The sequence below is a fragment of the Syzygium oleosum genome, unplaced genomic scaffold, assembly GCF_021117445.2.
Source record: "Syzygium oleosum isolate NSW1041296 unplaced genomic scaffold, Sole_v2.1 Sole_v2.27, whole genome shotgun sequence".
Taxonomy (NCBI): Eukaryota; Viridiplantae; Streptophyta; class Magnoliopsida; order Myrtales; family Myrtaceae; genus Syzygium; species Syzygium oleosum.
The window spans coordinates 4968230-4991311 of NW_026607511.1; the positions used below are offsets into that span (position 1 = coordinate 4968230).

The 23082-nt window shown below is 39.1% G+C and overlaps 1 protein-coding gene across 1 annotated transcript; it reads left to right on the forward strand.

The window, feature by feature from the left end:
• The first annotated feature begins 13512 nt into the window (after window positions 1–13512).
• On the forward strand, window positions 13513–21474 carry LOC115666212 (beta-amyrin synthase 1-like). The gene is made up of 17 exons (XM_056303482.1): window positions 13513–13936; window positions 14381–14566; window positions 14957–15046; window positions 15160–15357; window positions 15603–15687; window positions 15963–16129; window positions 16210–16398; window positions 16462–16575; window positions 16727–16846; window positions 16932–17054; window positions 17139–17237; window positions 17380–17436; window positions 17542–17732; window positions 17823–18000; window positions 18376–18456; window positions 20718–20801; window positions 21154–21474. The coding sequence occupies exons 1-17, from the start codon at window positions 13736–13738 to the stop codon at window positions 21265–21267; spliced, it is 2277 nt and encodes a 758-aa protein (XP_056159457.1). The 5' UTR covers window positions 13513–13735; the 3' UTR covers window positions 21268–21474.
• The last annotated feature ends 1608 nt before the right edge of the window (window positions 21475–23082 follow it).

Below are 23082 nucleotides of genomic sequence, written 5' to 3' on the forward strand. Positions count from 1 at the left end.
CTGATTCTAGGAATAATTTTTTGCAAATTTATGCTCGGGAACAAAAAATTTAACAAACGGATTTCCGTTCCCAAACTGATTATGGGAACAAAAAATTTTACTGTTTGGCAACTTGCCAAACGGGCCCTAAATCACTCGAACATCTGGATGGGCCTCAGGTCCTTGAAAAGAATCACTTAGATGGCCTTAGGGTTTCCAAGGTCAGGCAACTTGAACACCTGGATGGCCCTCAAGTCTTCGAAATAGTACTGATAAACAAGTACTCGAATTGCACTCAAGGCTGGGAAAACCTTAACAAACATCTGGATGGCCCTTAGTTATTTGAAATGTCTTAAGAAATAAGCATCCGGATGGCCCTCAGGGCTTGGAAAATATTAACAAATATCTAGATGGCCCTCAGATATTCGGAACGTCTTAAAAGGAGAACACCCTGATGGCCCTCTAGGTTCATTAAGATCTTTGACAACGAGCTCCTGGGTGACCCTCAGGGCTATGCAAATTCTTGGGAAAAGAAGCACTAGGATGGGCCTTGAGGCTTTGAAAAGTTAGGTGCCCTGATGAACTCCGGGTGCCCGAAATATCTTGGATTGGGGGTCCTCATTTGAGGATAAAGCACCTACCTGGATGGCCCTCAGGTCTCTAAAAGTGAAGCACTCGGAGCTTCGAAATAGGTAGAAGTCGTTTGAAAAGATTCCGGTTTACCGAAGTGTTTATCGGTCAGAAGGAGGGGCTTTGATCTTCAAAGGGGCGCTTCCTATCAAGCATAGATAGAGCAAACCTACGTATCTTCAAGGGATAAACAATCACAGTCTATCCTAGAACAAGCACACATCTCTAGAAAAAAACTCATTTTCATTCATTAAACTCATCAGTTGGGGGTTTATGCATGATAATTCTACAATGTCAGCATCACCAAATTTCCACAGAAAAGATTCATCATCAAGAAGATCTTCATTCACGATGTGGATCTACTCATAATGTTAAATGAGGATCTACTCAAAATGTTAAATGAGAGACTTTCAGTCTCAAAGGACTTTTCACTCACTTTCATTTAGAAGGTTGTTTTGTCTCATCCATTAATGTGGAAAGGAAAAGTAATCACTTGATCTCACCATTATCGTCAAGTCGACAAAGGTCTGAGTTTTCTCGTAAGTGACGACTTCTCCAAATTGAGGGGTTTTTTTTTATTAGGACCGTAATTGGTCAGCGGTTTAGCAAAAGGGATAATTCAATTTGTATGGTTTAGAAAGAAACATTCTTTATTCTTTATCTCCCTCCGGGTTATAAGTTAAGAACCCTGCAAATGGGATGAAAACAATCTTGCCCACACTTCTTCAGTTAAAGGTTTCAACTTTTGAAATTTTTACGTTAATTTAAGTGCTCTAATATGAAGAGATTGTATAAGGGACATAATATAGGGTCGGTTAATGGGTCGAGAAACGAAAGGATTCATTAGGCTCAAGGAAAATTTTCAATGAAGGAGGTTTTGAAGCTGTTGATCGTATCAGCATCAATACCGATCTTCTTTCACTGGGGATTGTATTCTTGTGTAGATGCTTCATCGGCTACGAGAGTCCAACACTAATCCTTCTAAAACTTGTGAAATCACCGCTCCTTACTGGGGATGATTTTCCGCATGCTTGATACAAACACTTTGACTTTCTATTCCCATCAATAGTTAGGCCTCATATCAACATTTTTTTTTCACTCTTCTTTTTTTTCTCTCTCTCTTTTCAATTTTTTCCTCTCTTTTTTTCGTTTTTCTTTTTCTTTGATTAGTTTTTTCGTTTTTTTTTTAATTTTCTTGCAGCACGTTCTTTTGCCGAAAACTCTCAAACTCATCAAACCTTCATGTCTCTTGAACAGTTCAACATTTTGGACTCTCGGGTTCTCCATCTTCAACAAATGCTCCGGATCATGCTGTTTTATCGTGGTGACTCATGTGCCTTGCCCTAGTGTGTGGGATGATCACCAACTGGCTTTATAATTGAATTTGCATGCCCAAATGGGTTATGCAACGGATAGAAGTGTGTAAAATAGAGAAAGAAATGCTTTTCATTATCTCATGACACTTAAATTCTCTTTTGAGTCCACCTGTAATAAAGACAATCGAAGATTGATTCAAGTGAGAGTAAGAAAATTTTATCCATTTCCACTATGTAAAGTCACCCTACCTCCATTCTGCCCCATGTGGAGTATGTCTTGATAGGGTTAAGTTGAAAGAAGTTCTTCTAATATTCAGGCTCAAAGGGGTTAAACAATGGTTTACCTGCATTATTTAGGATAGAGAAACGAAATGGCCCCTAGTCATCACGTGCCCCCTTGTCATTGGCAAATTTGATTTTTTTTTATTGTCGAATATAGTCTTGGTCATATTCATCATATGGCTCATACTTTTCCACGAAAGGCACGTAATCTGTAGAGTCTTCATGTGGTCCTCTATCTCTGTCCTTAAGTAATTGCTCATACTTAGACACTCTCGTTGTCAATTGGAATAAATTGTCAACATTTTGGCCTTCGAATTTTTCTCTAAGATTGAATTTTAATCCACTGAAAGCCAAATTTGTGAATTCTTTCTCCAGGAGTGAAGTAAGGTATCTATTCCTAGTCCTCTTGAATCGAGCAACAAACTGATCGATTGATTCATTATCGTATTGATAAATTCTAGCCAAATCAGCAATCGATATAGCATGTATTAGTCTATAAAATTGAGAATCGAATTGTCTTTCCATCTCAGCCCAAGTATGGATTGAATTAGGAGATAAATTCGTATACCAAGTAAAGGTAGTTTTTGATAAAGACAAAAGGAACAATCTAAGTCTAAGGAATTCATTTGTTCTTGCCTCTCCACATTGGTCAATTATTGACCATTGTGTTCAATAGTCGATTGGTCATCTTCGCTAGTGAAAACAACGAAGTTAGGAATTTCGAATTTGCTTGGGTAAGGTATAGTGTCAACCCAAGATGTGGCTTCCTATATACTAGCTTGACCATTCCTTTATCGACACCTAAATGTTGTAATAGAAGTTCAGCCACTTGATCAGGATTCGCAAGTTGACACATTTTCTGCCTCCTAGGTTCAGGGTAGATAGGTCGATAGACTTTAGATTCCCGCTAGGGTAGATTGGATTTTTAGGCCTTTGTAAAATCCTCACGTGCTTGAAGCCTTTTGTTTTTCTTCTCCACACGAGCGCAGCGGCGCAACCCCGACTTCGCCGCGCCTTCCTCCGCTTGGGTCTCCTCCGACAGCCCACTTTCGACCAAATTGAGTTGTGGGTTTTGGAGACCATGCTGCCACGACCACATAGGTCTAAGAATCGGCGAAAACGGCAAAGAAATTGGCTGGAATCGAACAAAATTCCGTCGGATGCATGAACCCTAACCGGCAACTTCCGCTACGCAATTAGCCTCCGGCGATCACCCAAATGCCAAATTGACTTAGGACTTTTGTTGCCCATGGCGGTGCGACCGTACTGGTTCGAAGCCGGGAGGTGGGTCGCCGAAATTTGGCCAAAATCGCCAATTTCCCTCTTTGGCCCAAATTGGCTGATTTTCAATTCAATCAAAATCTCACAAAATTCATCAAGAGAGAGATTTAACCATGCTCTGATACCAAATGTTAGAAAAACTAAAGGACTGAATATCCCGATTTTGCATGGATGAACAAAACTCATGCACAATCATGATCAAATACGGAAACGTGTAGATTCTTTACTAACCTCCGACCATTCATGAAGTTCGATTGATAGCCTGAATCGTTGAGCGTTGAATGGTCGATGAATGGAAATCCCTAGCCAATTGCCCTCTTAACGTCAATAGTGTGTTTTCTGATAACGAGAGGATTTGGCTTTGAAGACCATTTTATATCCATTCGTACCCCTTCACATAACGTCTTCCATCAAGACGTTATCGTGACTTTTGGGCAGTCACCACATATCTCGAACGTGGACAATGAACGTTAATGAAATTAACTGAATGTGACAATAATAAACTAAACGTGAGATCACATTATTGATATTATAACACCATGATCTAGAGATTTGAGGTGATGATGCCAATGAGTTCAATCCAGAGAGATTCTCCAGGAAGTCTCAAAACTTTGCTTTGCTTGAAACCAAAGTTGCTTTGACCTTGATTTTGCAGAATTTCTCAGTGCAGCTATGTCCTCCTTATAAGCATGGCCCTATTCCTTTGATCACCCTTAATCCCCAATATGGAGTCCCCTTGACTTTGACTAGAATCGGATCGAATTACTCAGTTCGTATTTGATCAGATTCCGTGCTCTTGTTTTCTTTGTTGCGTACATAAAACGGAATGTTTTGTTTGTTGAGAATAAAGGAGAAGTCATGCAAACATACGATGCCTTCTTGACTAAAAGTTCTCACTTAATAATACTGTTTCATTTTGGAATTCTTCACTACTCGACAGCATGCTCTTCTTGGATGGAACTATTAACTAGGTTTTACGTACTCTTTTGGTGTCTTCTAAAAGAGTTGTTCCCACATGAAATATCGCTTGCCACCTTTGGCCAAAAAATGAAGGATTAATATCATGAAAAACTCTAAACTGATACACCTGTGATAAATTTATTCAAAACTAATTTTTTGACCATCAAAAATCCCAAACTGGTATAACTGTGATAATTTTACCCCGAACTATTTTTTTGACCACAAAAAACCCTACATTGGTACACATGTGACAATTTTACCCCGAACTAATTTTTGATCACAAAAAACCTCAAACGGGTACACTTGAGACAAATTTACCCTCCGTTAATTTTTGTTAAATTTTACTGTCAAATTGGTAAGTTTAATGACATGTGATAGTTGACAGGTATACCAGTTTGGGGTTTTACCCCTCTGTTTGTCACAAGTTTATCAATTTGTGATTTTTTGTGATATTAATTCAATTTAATGGACACTAACGGAGAGTAAATTTGTCACAAATGTACCAGTTTAGGGTTTTTAGTGGTCAAAAAATTAGTTCGTGGTAAAATTATCACAGGTGTACCAGTTTGGGGTTTTTGATGGCCAAAAAATTAGTTTGGGGTAAAATTATTACAAGTGTACCAGTTTGGGGGTTTTTGGTGGTCAAAAAAATAGTTCAGGATAAATTTGTCACATGTGTACCAGTTTGAGGTTTTTTGTGGTCAAAAAAATAATTCGGAATAAATTTATCACAGGTGTAATAGTTTGGAGTTTTTCGTGGTATTAACCTAAAAATGAACTATACATCCGATCCTGATTTGAAACCCGTACTCCTTCTGAAGTCAGTTACGTTAAAAAGCGAGAGAACACTGCACGCAAGTACTTGTACTTGATTGAATACAAAAGCAACAAAACCACAAGGAAGAGCACATCCCAAAAACCACATCTTAGTTGGGAGAAAGTACCAAATTTTTTTTTAAAACCTATTACACTAGTACAAATTTAGTTTTACGTGGCACAACCGTCCGTCCTACGTGACCGTCCTATGTGGTACGACCGATGCTGACGTGGATAATTTTTAATATTTTTTAAAAAAATTGAAAATTTAAATTTTTTTATTTTTTGGCCAAAATGAAAGTAAAAAAATAAAAAAATGTAAAAAATAGTAAAGAAAAGAAAAGAACGAATAAATTATAAAAATTCAAAAAATTATTAAAATATCATTAAAAAATGTCCAAGTTAGTGTCAATCGCCCCACATAGGACAGCCGGCATCCATATCAGCGTTTTTCAACCAAAATTTGAAGGATGGACTCAATTGACATATATATAAAAGGGTTTATGACTAAATTGATCTAATTGAAAAGTTTAAGACTGAATTGGTACCAATGCAATAGGTTAATAACTTTTTTAGTACTTTCCCCTCTTAATTTTGAATATCGAAATAGAACATTTTTTATATGGGAAATTATTAGGATCACAACCAACCTAACACATCTGTTGAGAAAAAGAAAAGATGGTGGTAGTTTTAAGACGAAAAATTTATATAAATGAAAATAAAAATAAAGCTATCTAAAGTTCAAAAGTTATCTATTATATAATAATTTCAATGAAGACCTATCTCTATGGAATCTCACTTTGAGCACTAAACTCGCCGAGTTGAAGAGATAATAACCTTATTATACCAAGAAACACTAATTCACTAAGTTAATTAAACAATCGACAGACTAAACTTCCAACCATAATTGTCTATATCTTTCCGAATTCGAATAAGATTAATATAAAGAAAATTTCTCAAAACATCACTCTTTTTTCTCGGAGATTGCACCGACCCGAAACTGTTTTACTGATCCAATGAGATGAAATACGAAAAAGCGGTTAAAGAAGAAATTTATGTTAATGCAGTGGTATCGTCAAAGACCACTATTTTTCCATTAACATGCACGATGCTAAATGATTAGTTACTCGATTGGATTATTTATTGTTTAGTCTATTGCAATGGTTTTTCTAACAATATAGACCCTGCGGACCCATAGAGGGGCAAGCAAGTGCTGCTCCCACTACTACGAGAATCGCTTTTGCTTTCTTTATCATAATATGACCAAAGGCAAATTATTTAAACTTCTTTAGGGATGGTCATACTATCTGGTCCCTCCAAACTTCTGCCTAATTTCTTAAATTTCATGTTTTGGGACTTCTGCCTAATCTCTTAAATTTCATGTTTAAGGATGGTAATACTAATGGTTGTAAGTCTCTACTGCTTTCAATAGTCCGCTTTCCTCTACCCAATCTTCTCATATCAAATGTATGGAAGGATGAGCGGAAATTCATGATCAATGTTATTCAAATCTTGAAATTCAGTAGGAGAACTGCATGACCTACATAGCTTTATTCGTTTCCATCTTAGTTTAAAAGGTTGATAAGCAACGGAAGGATGTGTCGTAGGGAAAGCATTTTTTGTGAAGTGCTTGAAAGCTCAGATGCGCATGGAATAGATGTATTTGGAGCAAAAACAAAGATTACTGTCTTTTGGCCAATAGAATTAAGGATTTCGGTGTCCGACTGACGTGAATTTTCTACTTGCAGCCTCAAGATTTTAGGCAGCAGGGGAACCAAATGAGAAGGAAGTTATGGCTGCGCAACATGCCAGTAAATCTGATAGTTGTCGGCACGGTTGTAGTTCTCGGCACGGTTGTCGCTCTGATTCTGATCATAGTTTTAAGTATTTGTGGTGGCTTCAAGTGTTAATGGAGTGACGCTGCTCTGATATTCTTTAAATCCTCCATAAGTTTCAAGTTTTCTTTCTATACAATTTACTATCAAATTGTAGGAATAGGGTGTCCAGTCAATGCTTAGCCGGGTATCCGGACGGCCAGGTGTGGGGCCATTACTTGGCCAGGTACCTGACCTTGTTCACCTAGGTCTTCGGGGCTGAGACGATCTTGAAATCTTGCAAAGGAATACTCAAATATAACAAATATAATATTAAATAATCAATAACGTATTTGAGTGGGTCTTGTAATCATCAAAAATTAATCAGGGTCAACAATCATTAAAATCAAGTAGTTAATTCACATCAAAGGTTTAAACATACATTCACACGAGGATACTTTGAAAAATTATGAGCTAACATCTTCTGCAAAAACCTCAAGACTCCATGACTACATTACACGGTGTGATTTCATTAGAAGTAGATGATGATTTTGTTCATGCTCTAATGGGAATTTGATAAATTAAACCGTATATTTCCCTTCTCGTATTATACTAACAGAGCTCAAAATATCTATGAGATTGGTAAATTGTAGAAGAAATCTGTCTAAATGGATATATATATGTCAAGTCAAATGTACATTATTTAACATAATCTCAAACTCAAGGCGATTGTAGGGAGACCGACTGGACTTTGGAAATTAGGCTGCGACTATGTCTTGGATAATCAGCTTTAGTAAAGATGTTAGCAGTTTGATTTGCGCTTGAGATAGGAGCAAAAGGGCAGTGCTATGTCTGAGATATTGTCTAATGAAGGGGTAATGTTTCTTAGTGTACTTTATTTGTGATGGGTTATATCCTAAACAGAATCAGAACAATCACACATATAATAGAAAAATTGACACACGAGTTTACCCAGGTTCACTCCAGAATAGTGTTACGTCCTGCAAAGGGATTCCACTATGATATTTAGGTTTACAACTTCAACAACTCGTTACAATGATCTCTCATACGAGTACAATATATATGACTTAAAATGGGCCCAAAGCCCAAGCCTATTCGAATCCCTTTGATCCCACAACAAACAGGTCAGCTTAACCCCCGACATTCCGTGCGTAGGGGTCACATGTCGTCGGTTCATACTTCGGTTTTCCTAAGCTCACGTAGGCGTGCCTGATATGAGAAACAATGGTCCTCGAAGTATTCGCCAACTCCAACAATTTGTCCATGGAAGACATCATTATGGGCGATCTCTTTAGCACTCTTATTATTGATGATACAAAGTGGCATCTGCCAATGGTTGACACCATCCCGGGTATTCGACTTGGCATTTGGTTTGGGAGGCATCAAAGCGATCTGTTCATTAATAGAAAGAAGATTGGAAGTACTTGGCTTGAGTAAGATAGTATCCATCGCAGAAAGAAGGAAGACACCTCAAGCCCTAGAAAATAACTCAGCTGGCCCAGATGTTTCATCTCAAATGTTGAGTCAATTGCCGGTTAAAACCCCAATTTGCTGGAATGGTCGTCTCTGGTGATGATCATGCTATCAACATAGAGTAGCAACAAGATGATGCCTCAATCAAGCTTCTGTATGAACAAAGCTGTAGCGCGAGGGCTAAAAAGGAAACCAAACTGTTCAAGAATAGCACTGAATTTAGTCAACCAAGCACATGATGCCTGTTTCAAAGTCATATGAGGCTCGTCAAAGACGACAAATCTTGCCTGGAGGACAATCATATGCCAAAGGGGGTTGCATATAATCTTCTTCTTGCATTGGAAAAAAACATTTTCTCTGTCTAGAGTACGGACATATGTCCAATGGCGAACTCCTATGTGAAACCTTTCGCTATTAAGCAAGCCTTATACTACTCAATAGATTTATCAGAGTGAGTCTCAACTTAATAAACCCATTTGCAATCTACGGTAATCTTTCCGAGCGGAAAATCAGCAAGCCCCACTTGTGAGTCTTTGCCTACACAGTTCCTCAAACATAGCTTTCAGCTGATGAGCTCACGACAAGCCTCACGGCAGGATTGACGTCTATCAGAGTGTCGTGCAGGAGGTTCAACATGGGAGGTAGTTGTGACAAGGTGATGTTTGCTGCCTCTCTCTCTCTCTCTCTCTCTCTCTCTCTCTCTCGAAACACCCCCAACACGGTCACACGAGAAGAGAGACACACGGAGCCCCCAACATAGTCACAGAGAGAGAGAGACACAAGGAGCCTCCAAGAGTCGATGGATTATTAAGCAATGAAATTTATTACCAAAATATTTATTCATGACATGATTTAAAACCAAAATATTATACACCTTCTCTACCATTAGAAAGAAGCATGGTTTTGATATCGATGATAGTATTTGATTTAATCTGCAAATGTATATAGTACATATTTCGTAGAGGATGGACAATGGAACAATGTAGGATAACTTCAAGGGATGTAGGCAAGGTTTCATGGGATAAGGATAGTTTGATTAGTTGTTAGAATTGGTGTTACAGTAGTTGGAGGAGATGTTGGTGAAGGAGCTACATGATATGGAGTTTATTTTCACGCTCCTCACACTTAATTACATGAATGAGTGCAAGCTCTATTTGTAAAGCAATTCCACCGACATATAGTTTAAAGTTCCTATTTGATCAGATTTTGTGCTCTTGTTTGCTTCGTTTCGTGCACAAAACGGTTTGATTAGTTTTTGTTGAGAATAAAGGAAAAGTCATGTAAATATATGATGCACTAGAAAAGTGGATCCTCATTAATGATACGGTTCCATTTTGGAATTCTTCACTAATAGTCAACATGGTGAAAAATGACAATACAAATGCTATAATTTTCGTATGGCGCTCACTTGAAGGCCATAAGCTTTCTTTGACTACTTGAGTGCAACAGCTTTTAAAAAACGTTCACTTGAGTACTAGAACTTTCGATTGATCACTTAAGTGTTATAACTTTTTAAAAATGGTCATCCAATGCCAAAATTTTGATGTGACATAGCACTTGTGATTAACATTTTGGAAAAATTATGGCACTTAAGTGATCGATTGTAAAGTTATATGGCACTCAAGTGAACGATGTACATAGGTTATAGCATTCATATGATTGAAAAAAAAGTCAGGCACTCAAGTGAGCGCCGTACAAAAATAATGATATTTGTTGTGTTCTTATCCACGCTAGCATTCTCTTCATGGATTGATCTAGTTAACGGGGTTTTGCTCTTTTTATGCCTTCCAAGAGAGTTGTTTCCACATGAAATATCTCTTGCCACCTTCAACCAAAAGACTAAATGATCCATCTGATTTTGATTCGAAACAAGAATTATTATTTCTTTAAGGAGTCACTTATATTAAAAAGAGAAAGAGAGTACTTGACTGAATACATTGGTTTTATGAGGGGACTCGTCTATTGGTCAAACTTACCGCGCAAATAACTTTCAAATCCCATAATAGATTATCAATTGCCTTTAAATTTCACAAGAGGGCCCGTTTAGTTATTAGTAAGTTACCAATGAATAACAATTTTACCACTTTCAAATTCTGCAGTAATTTTAATTGCTTTTAAGATTCAAAAGTAGGCCTATTTATTCGTCAGTAAGGGTGCGTTTGGCAACCATTTTGTTCTCGGAAACTGATTCTGCTCAGAAATGATTCTTTTTTATTCCGTGCTTGGGAACAATTTCTAAGCATTTGAAGGCGTTTAGTAACTGCCCAAAATTTCTTTTTATTAATAATATTTTGAATTTTTTAATATATATATTTTTTCCTTCCCCTTCCCCTTCCTTGGCCATGGCTAGGTCGCCGGCGCTGGTGACCGGCCATAGGCCAGGGCCGGCGAGGACGGCGGCGAGGGTTACCCACGCCAGATCCGACGAGGGCCGCGATGCCCTCACCGACGGCTGGCAACTGGCCACAGGTCAAGAAGAAGAAGAAGAAGAAGAAGAAGAAGAAAAAGAAAAAAAAATTATTTTCCATTTCTGATTCTTGTTCCCAGAATCAAGAAGCGACTTTTTTTTGCTTCTTGATTCTATTCTAAAACTGATTCTGGGAACAAATTTTTGCAAATTTGTGCTCGAGAACAAAAAATTTACCAAACGGATTTCTGTTCCAAAACTGATTCTGGGAACAAAAGAATAGAAATAGTTACTATTTGGCCGGTTGCCAAACGTGCCCTAAGTTGCCAACGAAATAATCATTTAGAGCCATTGAGTTTGGGAGTATATTGTAAACCATTTTGAAATTTTACAAATGGGCTTGGTTAATCGTTTATAGGTTAGTAGAGAAGAAATAAATTTACCTAGGCTTGCCAAACAGACTAGCATCATGCTTTGACCTGCCTGGAGCTTGACAATTTCTTTTAGGGTGGAGGTTAGGCTACAAAGGGATCGGGCTGGCCTGAGCACGGCATGGCACGGCATGGCTTGGCCTATCACATAAACGGGTCGAGCCATCCCCCGGCTCACCTAGCCCCTTTGGTAAGGGAGAGCATGGTTCCCAAGTAGAATTGGGAGCTGGACCGAACTTGCCATGTGAATCGATTCGGTTCCAAGTTCCGAAGGGAATAAGTTTGGTTCTCGATTCCATATTTTTTGAACCTGCACTATGTGGTACAGTTCCCAGTTCTCACTTGGGAATTGAACCTAACCAAACAAAGAACTAAGGTAACCCTCAAATAGAGCATGACATATACAACATTACATGAGGCTTGAGTGAACGAAAAGAAAATTCCCTCCTCCCGGAGCGACTGCTTGCCTTTCATCATGGTTTTTGGCTCCTCTGAAAGCATGACATTTAGGTTTTATGTTATGTGTTATGGCCTTGCTCAGGGCCTTTGCGGCCCTACTGGCTGAGGGCAAGGCCTTTGTGGCCGCCGCACATAAAAAAAAACAAAGAAAAAAAGGAAAAAAATTTAATAAATAAAAATTCAAAAAATAATGAAAAATCAATTTTTTTTAAAATAATACAAAAAATCCACGTATGATGATTTGTTGGAAGTGGCACTCAAATGATCGATTTTCCTCCGATGTGGCACTTAAGTAAACAAAAAAAAAAGTTATGGCATTGAAGTGAACTCTGTACGAAAGTTATGACACTTCTGCTGTTTTTACCCCCATAGAGGAGTAAGCAAATGCTGCTCCCAACTACTACGAGAATTGCTTTTGCTTTCCTTATCATAAACTTCCTTAGCGATGGTAACAGTATCTAGTCCCTCCAAACTTTTGCCTAATCTCTTAAATTTCATGTTTAGGGATGGTAATACTATCTAGTCCCCCCGAACTTCTGCCTATTCTCCTAAATTTCATGTTTAGGTATGGTCATACTATCTAGTTCCCCCCAAACTTCTACCTAATTTCTTAAATTTCTATGTTAAGATGTGCCCGTTCCTTTTATGTTCCTACTATCTATGATTACTTTTACATGTCAATAAAATCCTTTTATTCGCTTTTTGTGATTAATGACAAATAGGAAATATCTATTTTTTAACATAACCATTTCTAATCTACTCAAGTAAAAGACTCACAATCTCTGATAAAATTCAGCTTTAATATACTAATGTTTTAATTAGTATGCCTTTTAAAAAGATCAAATTTCATATAATAAATCTAAAATACTCTTCTTGTAAATTATTTTTAATTTAACTCATCGTTATTTTTATCGTAATAAAAAACAAAATATATCTCATTATTTCACGTTTTATGGAACAAATTGTGAATATGCATCGCGAAATCAGAGATTAACCCTAACGGTGCCAACTTGCTTGGAGCGCCAACTTGCTTGCTGGCCCAATCAATGGCTTGGTTATGAATTGTCCTGGCCTAAAAATAGAGAAGCCCTAATCTATTTTAGGGATTTCTTCACACACCCAAGCAGGCAACGGAAACTTCCAAAAAAGAGAAATCAAAGAGTGTTAGTGATTTCATTGATCTCTAAAGTTTGCTTGATTGCGCATTTTGATTTTTGAGATGTCGTCCCCGTATTGATTTTTGAAGTTTGACAAGTGAGCAATTTAAGTGGTAGGTAACTTGAAATAATGGTTTTACTCCTTTCAAGTTCAAGTAGAATATTAGCTGCTTCTTCACCTGTGAAGAATCAATTGCTTTTAAATTGACCAAAACCAGTTAGGAAAGAAGAAATAATCTTTACTAGGGCTTGCCGAACAGGCTACACCGAGCATGACCCCGAGGGTCGTGCCCAAGCACGGATTGCATCATCGCTATTACCACCGTTTTCTATTGCGAGAAGCAAGCTGTAATCACTCATTGAGAATGAATATTTTGTTGAAAAATATTGGTCTAGGGTCGTGTCCAGAATTCTGCTCCCCAAGAGTCCTCCCACCTCAGATTACTTATGGGGGTGTATAAATACCACCAAACTCTCGAAATTACAACACACATTCTACGTTCCAACTCCTCCCACCTCTCACATCTTCCTAGACCTAACGCGAAAGAGGTACGTCCAGACTCCATAAAAATGTCTTGCCACCATTGTTAAGTAAATAATCTGTTAGAGAGGATATATATTACTGTGTTGTGCTTTCTTTTTTCCCCTCCAAATAGAAAAATAATACGCGTACGTAAAATAACCTAACTGTGATCGAAGGAAGGGAGAGATGTGGAGGCTAAAGATTGCACAAGGAGGGAATAGTCCGTATCTATACAGCACCAACGAATACGTTGGGAGGCAGATATGGGAGTTCGATCCGGACGCGGGAACTCCCGAGGAGCGTGCCGAGGTGGAGCAAGCTCGCCTTCATTTCCACAACAGCCGCTTCAAGGTCAAGCCTAGTGGAGACCTACTATGGCGAATGCAGGTAAAAGATCGATGACACCCACCCAATCACCCAAGTGTTACTTCAATCTCGATTAATACCCACATAGCAAAAATTCTCAGGAATCGACCCATAGTTTCTTGCACGCTGTCCGTTCTTTTTAATAGGGTCAAAACGGATCGAGAAGCGGGTCCGGACCTCCTTCCGATTTGGCCTAGGACACGGACTGTGCTACTAGATTCATTTCTGGAAACTCATAATGATTAGTTTCATAGGGAGGAGTCCCTTTAAACGGATTGAGAATGCTTTTTTGTTTATTTAATAAAAAAACTAAGATATATTGTATCGTTTTATTCACAAACTAATAAAAATGATTCGAATGAAGGACTAGACTTTATTCATTAGTGACGCATCATGCCACCCGTTGTGCAGAGAAAAAGAATCTATCGCCAGACCTGCTAAAAGTTTTTCATTGTGCAATTGCAGTTTCTAAGAGAGAAGAACTTCAAACAAACCATTCCTCGCGTAAAGATAGTGGACGAAGAAGAGATAACACATGAGAAGGCATCGGCCACTTTGAGGAGAAGCGTCTATTTCTTTTCAGCCTTGCAAGCCAGTGATGGCCATTGGCCTGCAGAAAATTCTGGCGTTCTCTTCTTTCACCCTCCTTTGGTTAGCTTTCTTTAGTCTTCTCGGTTATTGTTTGCATTGGTTAGTGTAATTCTTTGTTCGAACATGTGGTTTTATCGTTACCCCCATGTGAAATATAATTATTATTTCTTGAGATGTTATTATCAACTTTGTCGATCGAATTGAGTCAAACCGATATATTCTACTTACTCGATGCAGAGAGCCTAAGTGTTGCAAGAAAGATATTTTGACTACTTCTTACATGATAGGACACTGAATGCAAGCCAAAATAGTATTAGTCAGACAATAACCATACTTTGGTCATGATCATTTTGTTATTCTTTTTTAGAGTAAGGACTGATCATCACCTGATAGTCGTTCTAATCGTATGCAATTCGTGCCCTTGACTTGTTCAGTAAAAACAAAATGCAGGTGATATGTTTGTTTATTACTGGGCACCTCAACATTGTCTTCTCTACAGAACATCGAAAAGAGATCCTTCGATATGTGTATAATCATCAGGTACTTGATTTTTGTCTCTTTTTGCGTAATCCTAACGTAGATTTTGAGAATGGAAAAAGGAAAAAAATTGTACTTCATCTTCACATTGTTGGTTATTAAATGTTGTATTGCAGAATGAAGATGGCGGGTGGGGCTTACATGTAGAGAGCCACAGCACCATGCTCACTACAGTACTTAACTATATATGCATGCGTATACTTGGAGAAGGTCCTGATGGTGGCGAGAACAATGCTTGTGCCAGAGGGAGAAAGTGGATTCTTGATCGTGGCGGCGCCATAAACATATCCTTCTTGGGAAAGATTTGGCTTTCAGTAAGAAATTTTTTGCTTCTAGTGGAAATGAATTATCCTTTAATTACTTACCAAAAAAAAAATTAATCCTTTAATTGATAAATCGCCTTACTAGATGATATTATTATATTACAAGCAGGCACCAAACTGAACCATTGAAAAAAACTCGGAGCCTATATGCTCCCTACAAATTTAAAACAAGTTTAAACAATGTGTTTTCCCACATGCCAAGTGCGACTAACACATTACGTTTTCCTTTATGGTAGGTACTTGGTATTTATGACTGGTCTGGGACCAAACCTGTGCCTCCTGAATTACTGATACTTCCCTCATTTCTTCCCATGTATCCAGGTTTGCCAAGACATTTCCCTGTACCATACCAGATCGATTGCTTGAGCTTCCACGCTTATTAATGTATATTCAAATTCGTGAACATATAGAAGAGAAGTTATGGTTTCAATTTTTTCTGGCAAGATGTGCCCTTGTCTCATTGAAGATCTATGCTTTATGAATTCGCTAGGAAGTTTAGATTTTTTTCATCGGAATTTTGTTCATTATATATGGTTGTGTAGATTAGATTTTTTTCTGTGTCTTAGAGTGCTGGTGATTTCCTCTCCAATATGCAGCTAAGTTGTGGTGCTATTTTCGGACCCTTTACATGGCCACATCATATTTGTATGGAAGAAGATTTGTAGCACCAATTACACCTCTCATTCGACAATTGAGAGAGGAACTTCTAACTCAACCCTATGGCAACATCTCTTGGAAGAAAGCTCGACATCTATGTGCCGAGGCAAGAGCTAGCTTGCACCAAACTATTAATTCACGTGTTAGTAAGATTCTAATATATTTTCTTAATTTATGTTCATATAGGAGGATCTCTACTATTCACATCCTTCAGTGATAGATTTGCTGTGGGATGGTTTTTACATACTAACAGAACCTTTTCTAAACCGTTGGCCTCTAAACAAGTTGAGAGAAAAGGCTCTTAAAACGGCAATGAAGCATAATCATTACGAAGATGAGAACAGCCGATACATCACTTTGGGATGTGGGGAAAAGGTAATAAGAACATAGATTTTACATGACCATATCTTTACAAAACTTAATGGCTCTAATTAACAGGTATTAAGTATGCTTGCCTGTTGGGTGGAGGATCCAAATGGTGAATACTTCAAGAAGCATCTCGCTAGGGTTCAAGATTATATATGGGTTGCTGAAGATGGAATGAAGATGCAGGTTGGTTAAATGATTCATTACAATTAAGGGATTTAATGGCATTTTTGGTAGTCAGAACCAGCATCTACCAAATCTATAATGTCTAAAACCCACTGATTATTGGCAAAAAGAAAAAAAGGACTTGAGTTTGATGGTCGCACTCCATATGCAGAGTTTTGGTAGTCAACTATGGGATACAAGCTTGGGAATCCAAGCTTTGCTTGCTAGTAATCTAGCCAACGAAATAGGACTAGTACTCATGAAAGGCCACGACTTCATTAAGAGATCACAGGTTAAATCTTTATCTCAGCTTGCGGGAATCTCCTAGCATTTCCTTTCGTTGCACCAATATATGTGTTTATTGGTTGGCATTGAAGGTCAAGGATGATCCTTCTGGTGACTTCCACAGCATGTATCGTCATATTTCTAAAGGATCGTGGACTTTTTCCGAGCAAGATCATGGTTGGCAATTGTCTGATTGCACCGCAGAAGGTTTGATGGTAAGATTCTTTTGAAGATTGTGAATAGTCTGCAGATCTAACATTGTTCTAGTGCTTAATTTGATCTCCTTTCTGCTTATGCAGTGTTGCTTGCTTTTTTCACAAATGCCACAAGAAATCGTAGGTGAGAAGGTGGAGCCAGAGAGACTATATGACGCGGTCAACATTATACTTTCTCTACAGGTAAGTGCTAAAGCTAGGAATCAACTATGCTCGTGTTCCAAAAACCTTAAGATACATAGGCAATACGCACAATATCTTACTTCAAGTCTTAATATGTTTCCACTATTATATCATTACTAATGGATGCATCACTGTTTTGTAGAGTAAAAATGGTGGATTGTCAGCATGGGAGCCTGCAATTTCTGCAAAATGGTTGGAAGTACGTACTTCGACAAATAAGAAGCAGCTTATGATATAAATAAATTGTGGCTCTTATTTCTATTTACACTACTGGAAATTTGAATATTACTTGTGGATGGTGTAGCTCCTCAATCCATTTGAATTTCTCGAGGACATTATCATTGAGCACGAATACGTGGAATGCACTTCATCAGCTATCAAGTCTTTAGTTTTGTTCAAGGAATTGTACCCGGGGCACCGGACAGAAGAGATCCAAGATTGCATAACTAACGCAGTCCGATACCTCGAAAGCGTACAAATGACAGATGGATCATGGTATATGTGTCCATATTCCCTTGTGGTTGATCATCAGTGTAGATAATTCAAAAGCAAGCAGACAAGATGACTCGAGAACTGCATGTGCAGGTATGGAGAGTGGGGAGTTTGTTTTATATATTCCACATGGTTTGCACTCATGGCACTCGAAGCCGCCGGCAAAAGCTACGAGGATTGTGCCGCTATTCGCAGAGGCGTAGCTTTCCTCCTTCAAATACAATCACCGGATGGTGGCTGGGGGGAGAGCTACCTTTCTTGCCCAAGAAAGGTGATTACTTTTGTAGCACCTGGAAATTGTTTGATCGACTTTAATAACTCCACCGGGAAAACAAGAACCGAAGATGTTTAATAGATCCAAAAGCTCGAAAATACTTGAAGGCTCTTTTATATGGCTCGATTCATCTAAAGGAAAAAAAATATGAATAAGACTTATTTGGAATTGCCCGATGAAATGTAAACTAAACGAATATGGTAAATTGGTAAATCCACAGGTATTAGACCTAATAGACTAACATTGCTCTGACAGTAAATTTCTTGTAATAGCAAGAACTTGTGATTTTATTCCTAACACGAATCTGTAAAAGAAATATCAAGCATGATTATATGGTAATATTTTTTACCACTCGTTCTTTGATCGAGGCAGATATACACACCACTTGAAGGAAATAGATCAAACTTGGTTCAAACTGCATGGGCTATGATGGGTCTCGTTCATGCTGGCCAGGTCTCACTACAAAAAAACTGATTTTTTCCGACGAAATTTCCAACAAAAAATTCTGGAAAATTCGTTGGAAAACGAATTTCCAACGAATTTTCCAACGAAAAAAAATTCGTTGGTAATAGGTCGTTGGAAAATTTTCCGACGAAAAATTTTAATTTTCGTTGGAAATTTGCGACGAAAATATTTTCGTTGGAAATTTCGTTGGAAAATTCGTGACTAAATTCGTTGGAAACGAATTTTTTTTTCCGACGAATTTTTTTCGTTGGAAATTACAAATTTTTTTTTGATCGAAAAATCGTGGAAAGTTTTTTTCCATCAAATTTTTTTTTTTGGTCAAAAAATTTCAATTTCAAAAATTTTTTTTTTGGCCGAAAAATGGCCCTCGCTGCCGGCGAGGGCCAGCCTCGTCGCCGGCGAGGGCCGAGCTCGCCTAGATCCGGGCGAGCTCGAGCTCGCCGCCGGCGAGGGCCGAGCTCCCCGTGATCCGGGCGAGCTCGAGCTCGCCGCCGGCGAGGGCCGAGCTCACCCGGATCTCGGGCGAGCTCGAGCTCGCCGGCCATGGCGAGCTCGGCCCTCGCCATGGCCGGCGAGGCCGCGGACCGGCGACGGCGGCGGTTCCAAGCAGCTCACGCGGCCGAGAAAGGAAGAGAGAGATCGAGTCGGTTGGACGGTGGCGGTGAGGCGGGATGGGTGGCGGCCTCGCCGGCCATGGCGCGGCCGAGCTCGCCATGGCCGGCGAGCTCGAGCTCGCCCGGATCCGGGTGAGCTCGGCCTCGGCGCGGCGAGCTCGAGCTCGCCCGGATCCGGGCGAGCTCGGCCCTCGCCGGCGACGAGGCGTCGGGGCGTCGGGGCGGCCCATGGTGGCGTCGGGAGCGCCGACCGCCGCGGGGCCTGGGCCCCGGGATGGCCGCAGCGACGCCTTCGGGACGGAGCCGACGCTGCGGATGACCTGGATGCCGATCTTGGTGTCCATGGCACCGGAGCCGAGTCGGAGGAGGAGGGGGGGTGGCGGGGGAGGCAGCGGGGAGAAGGTGGAAGGCGAAGGAGAGACCGAGAGAGAGAGAGAGGAGGAAACAGGGAGCGAGTCAAGCGTCGAATGGACCTCAGCCGAGTTGAGGGAGAGAGGGACTCGGAGAAGGGAGGCTTGGGGGGGAAGGAGATGAAGGAGACGGCCATGGCGGAGCAGAGGAGCGAGCGAGAGAGACACTAAAATAATTGCCCAGAAAATTAAAATTCGTTGGAAAATTCGTTGAAAATTTCCAACGAAAAAAAATTCGTTGGAAATTTCCAACGAAAAAAAATTCGTTGGAAATTTCCAACGAATTTTCCAACGAAAATTGTATAAACTGAAATAATTGCTCGGAAAATTGAAATTCGTTGGAAAATTCGTTGGAAATTTCCAACGAATTTCCAACGAATTTTAAAAATGCCGAACGGTACCGGTTTTTTGTAATTCGTTGGAAAATTCGTTGGAAATTTCCAACAAATTTTTTTCGTTGGAAATTTCCAACGAATTTTCCAACGAAAATTGTATACAATGAAATAATTGCCCAAAAATTGAAATTGTTGGAAAATTCGTTGGAAATTTCCAACGAATTTTCCAACAATTTTAAAAATGCCGAACGGTATCGGTTTTTTGTAATTGTCGGAAAATTCGTTGGAAATTTCCAACGAATTTTTTTCGTTGAAATTTCCAACGAATTTTCCAACGAAAATTGTATACAATGAAATAATTGCCCGAAAATTGAAATTCGTTGGAAAATTCGTTGGAAATTTCCAACGAATTTTCCAACGAAAATTGCACAAACTGAAATAATTGCCCGGAAAATTGAAATTCGTTGGAAAATTCGTTGGAATTTTCCAACAAATTTTCCAACGAATATAAAAAATGCCGAACAGTACCGGGTTTTTTGTAATTCGTTGGAAAATTCGTTGGAAATTTCCAACGGAAAAAAATTCGTTGGAAATTTACAACGAATTTTCCAACGAATTTTGTTTCGTTGGAAATTTCCAACTAATTTTCCAATGAAAATTTTTTCGTTGGAAATTTCCAACGAATTTTGCGACGAAATATAGTTCGTTGGAAATTTCCAACGAATTTTACTTTTCGTTGGAAAATTTGTCGCAAATTTGCAACGAAAATTTTTTCGTCGCAAATTTTCGTGGCAAAAATCCAGTTTTTTTGTAGTGTCTGTGTATTCTCTTACAATTTATATATTAATAATTTGTACAACTTTCTTGATCTAAAAAATTCTTCTTATCAGGCAAAAAGGGATCCAATTCCCCTACATCGAGCAGCAAAGCTGATAATTAATTCCCAGATGGAAAATGGCGATTTTCCTCAACAGGTGATATCTCCTCATGATTGTATCTCAATACAAAAGTAACTCGAAGTTTTCAACTGACATTTTAAAAATAGTTAGTGATTGTTTTCAACTGACATTTTCAACTTTCTTGATCTGAAATAGAGTGATTGCTTTTATACATAATTAGTACCACAAACATTTTTTAAAATAGTGAAGATTAGTTTAATGAAACATGTAGAAGATAGGGACAATCTATTGGAGTTTTGAAAGTGAATTAATTTAGTCACACCACAAACTGTCAGTTGGGTTAACTTCGTTACTTCTATATTTTTTTTGGCTGGATACTTCTATATTTATTTACACATTGCTGACGGTAAATAACTTTGCACTACAGGAAATTACCGGATGTTTCAAGAAGAATTGCATGTTGCACTATCCAAATTATAGGAATATTTTTCTCATATGGGCACTTGCCGAATATTGCAACTTGGTGCTTTTGAATCCTTGAAGAACTAAATAAATCTTGTCTTAAACTGTGTCCATCTCATTACAATTGAAGGACACATAAATGTTGATTTCTTGTGCAACCTTGCTTTAAGAATAGACGTGTAACCATGGATACCATATTTCACTTTGTAGTAAGTAAGTGACACTCCAAATCTCACATTAATGGCTGGGAGATGTGGCCCACAAGAGTTCCCACCTTGAATACTCATTTTGACACTTTAGCCGCAATGAGTGTTTCGGGCTCTTGTGCATGTATTGAGAGAGAGAGAGAGAGAGAGAGAGGAATTAAATTGTCTGATGCAATGGACATTAGCTTAAGGGCTTCACGCTGTAGAATGCAAAAGCGTGGCTGTCATACCAATTGTTGAGAACAGATTGGTGGTGCTAATACCACTTGCTGAGAAAGATTGCAGACTCAACTGAAGAAAACACGTTTTTTTTTTTTATTAGAGGCACTCTACAATATTGATATGGAGAACCTCTTGCACACTAAAACATGGATGCCCGGCACACTCTATAATGGGAGCACTTCTCGACTATTTATAACCTTCAGAAAGAGAATGCTTCACTCCCCCTAGATCACTCTAGAATTTGATGGCTCACCATCCTTAGTTCATTCTAGTTATTTATGTTTCACTCCCATTAGTTCATTCTAGATATTAGTGGTTCATCCCCCTAAAAGCATCTAGAATTTATTAAAGAAGAGAGGAGGTGAATCACTTTCTTCAGTACTCTTCCTCACCGACTACTCTTCTCTCAATGTGGATCTATGCCAAGTTGCCTTTCGGAACTCCTCGGCTACCTTATAAGCTTCATCCTTTAACGTCTAGTATTTCTTCTTGGGTTTGCCCACGTCTAGTGCTAGCTACTAAACTACAAGATAAAGGCCAGTTCGACCTGCGCTTTAGTCTCTTTTTCCTCCATCTGATGACTCAATTCAGCCTTCTTATACTGTAAATCTTCTGCAATTCATGTGGGAAAGCCTTTCCTTCGTAGTTAGTTATGCGGGCAAAGTCCCACATAGGGCAACTTTAGGAGATATTCTGGTGCATATAATCCGTTGGGTTCCCTCTCCTGGCCAGCTAGCTTTTTGGAGATGAGTTCTTCCACCCGTTGTAATCCATCAACATGGTATTAGAGCCAAATTGTTGTGCGCCCGCCTTCTAGCCCTTTATCCGTAGGATTAGCACTTTCCCGTGAATGGGGAGGTTTCCTTTAAAGTTAAATGATAATATCAAATCCATATCATGCAATGACTCTTTTTGTCGGCAAAATAGATCTCAATGAGTCTAGCCCTATTATATCAAAATCCGATGAAAATGTAGATGCAAAGATAGAATGCGTCAGATTTTGGAAAAGATTAAGGTTGCGCGTGACAACGATTCTGTGCTTAAAAATTGATTCTTTTTGATTTCGTGCTCGAGAATAATTTCTAAGAATTTAAAGGCATTTGATAACTATAAAAAATTTCTATTCTTGGAATAAAAAAAAGAATATAAATGCGTTTGATAACTATACAAAATTTCTTTTTATTAATAATATTTTGAATTTTTTAATATTTTTTCTTTCTTTCTTTCCCTTCCCTTCCTTGGCCAACGCCGGTGGCCGGCCACAGGCTAGGGCCAGCGAGGGCATCGTGACCCTCGCCGCCGCCCTCGCCGCCAGCCTCGCTGGATCTCGCCCAGCCAAGGCGAGGCCGATCTCGCCATCGTGGCCCATCTCCCTTGCTTGGGTCGTGACGGCGAGATCGGCCTCGCATGGCTGGGTGAGGCCTCGCCATCGCGGCCGCAAGCCGCCCTCGCCCAAGCGGCGAGGG

What these genes read in the sequence shown, in the direction of transcription:
- LOC115666212 (XM_056303482.1), top strand. Translation starts at nt 13,736, where the DNA reads ATGTGGAGGCTAAAGATTGCACAAGGAGGGAATAGTCCGTATCTATAC. An exon ending in TCTTCTTTCACCCTCCTTTG is followed by an intron (nt 14,567 to 14,956) that starts GTTAGCTTTCTT and finishes AACAAAATGCAG; the next exon opens with GTGATATGTTTGTTTATTAC. An exon ending in ATTTCTTCCCATGTATCCAG is followed by an intron (nt 15,688 to 15,962) that starts GTTTGCCAAGAC and finishes TCCAATATGCAG; the next exon opens with CTAAGTTGTGGTGCTATTTT.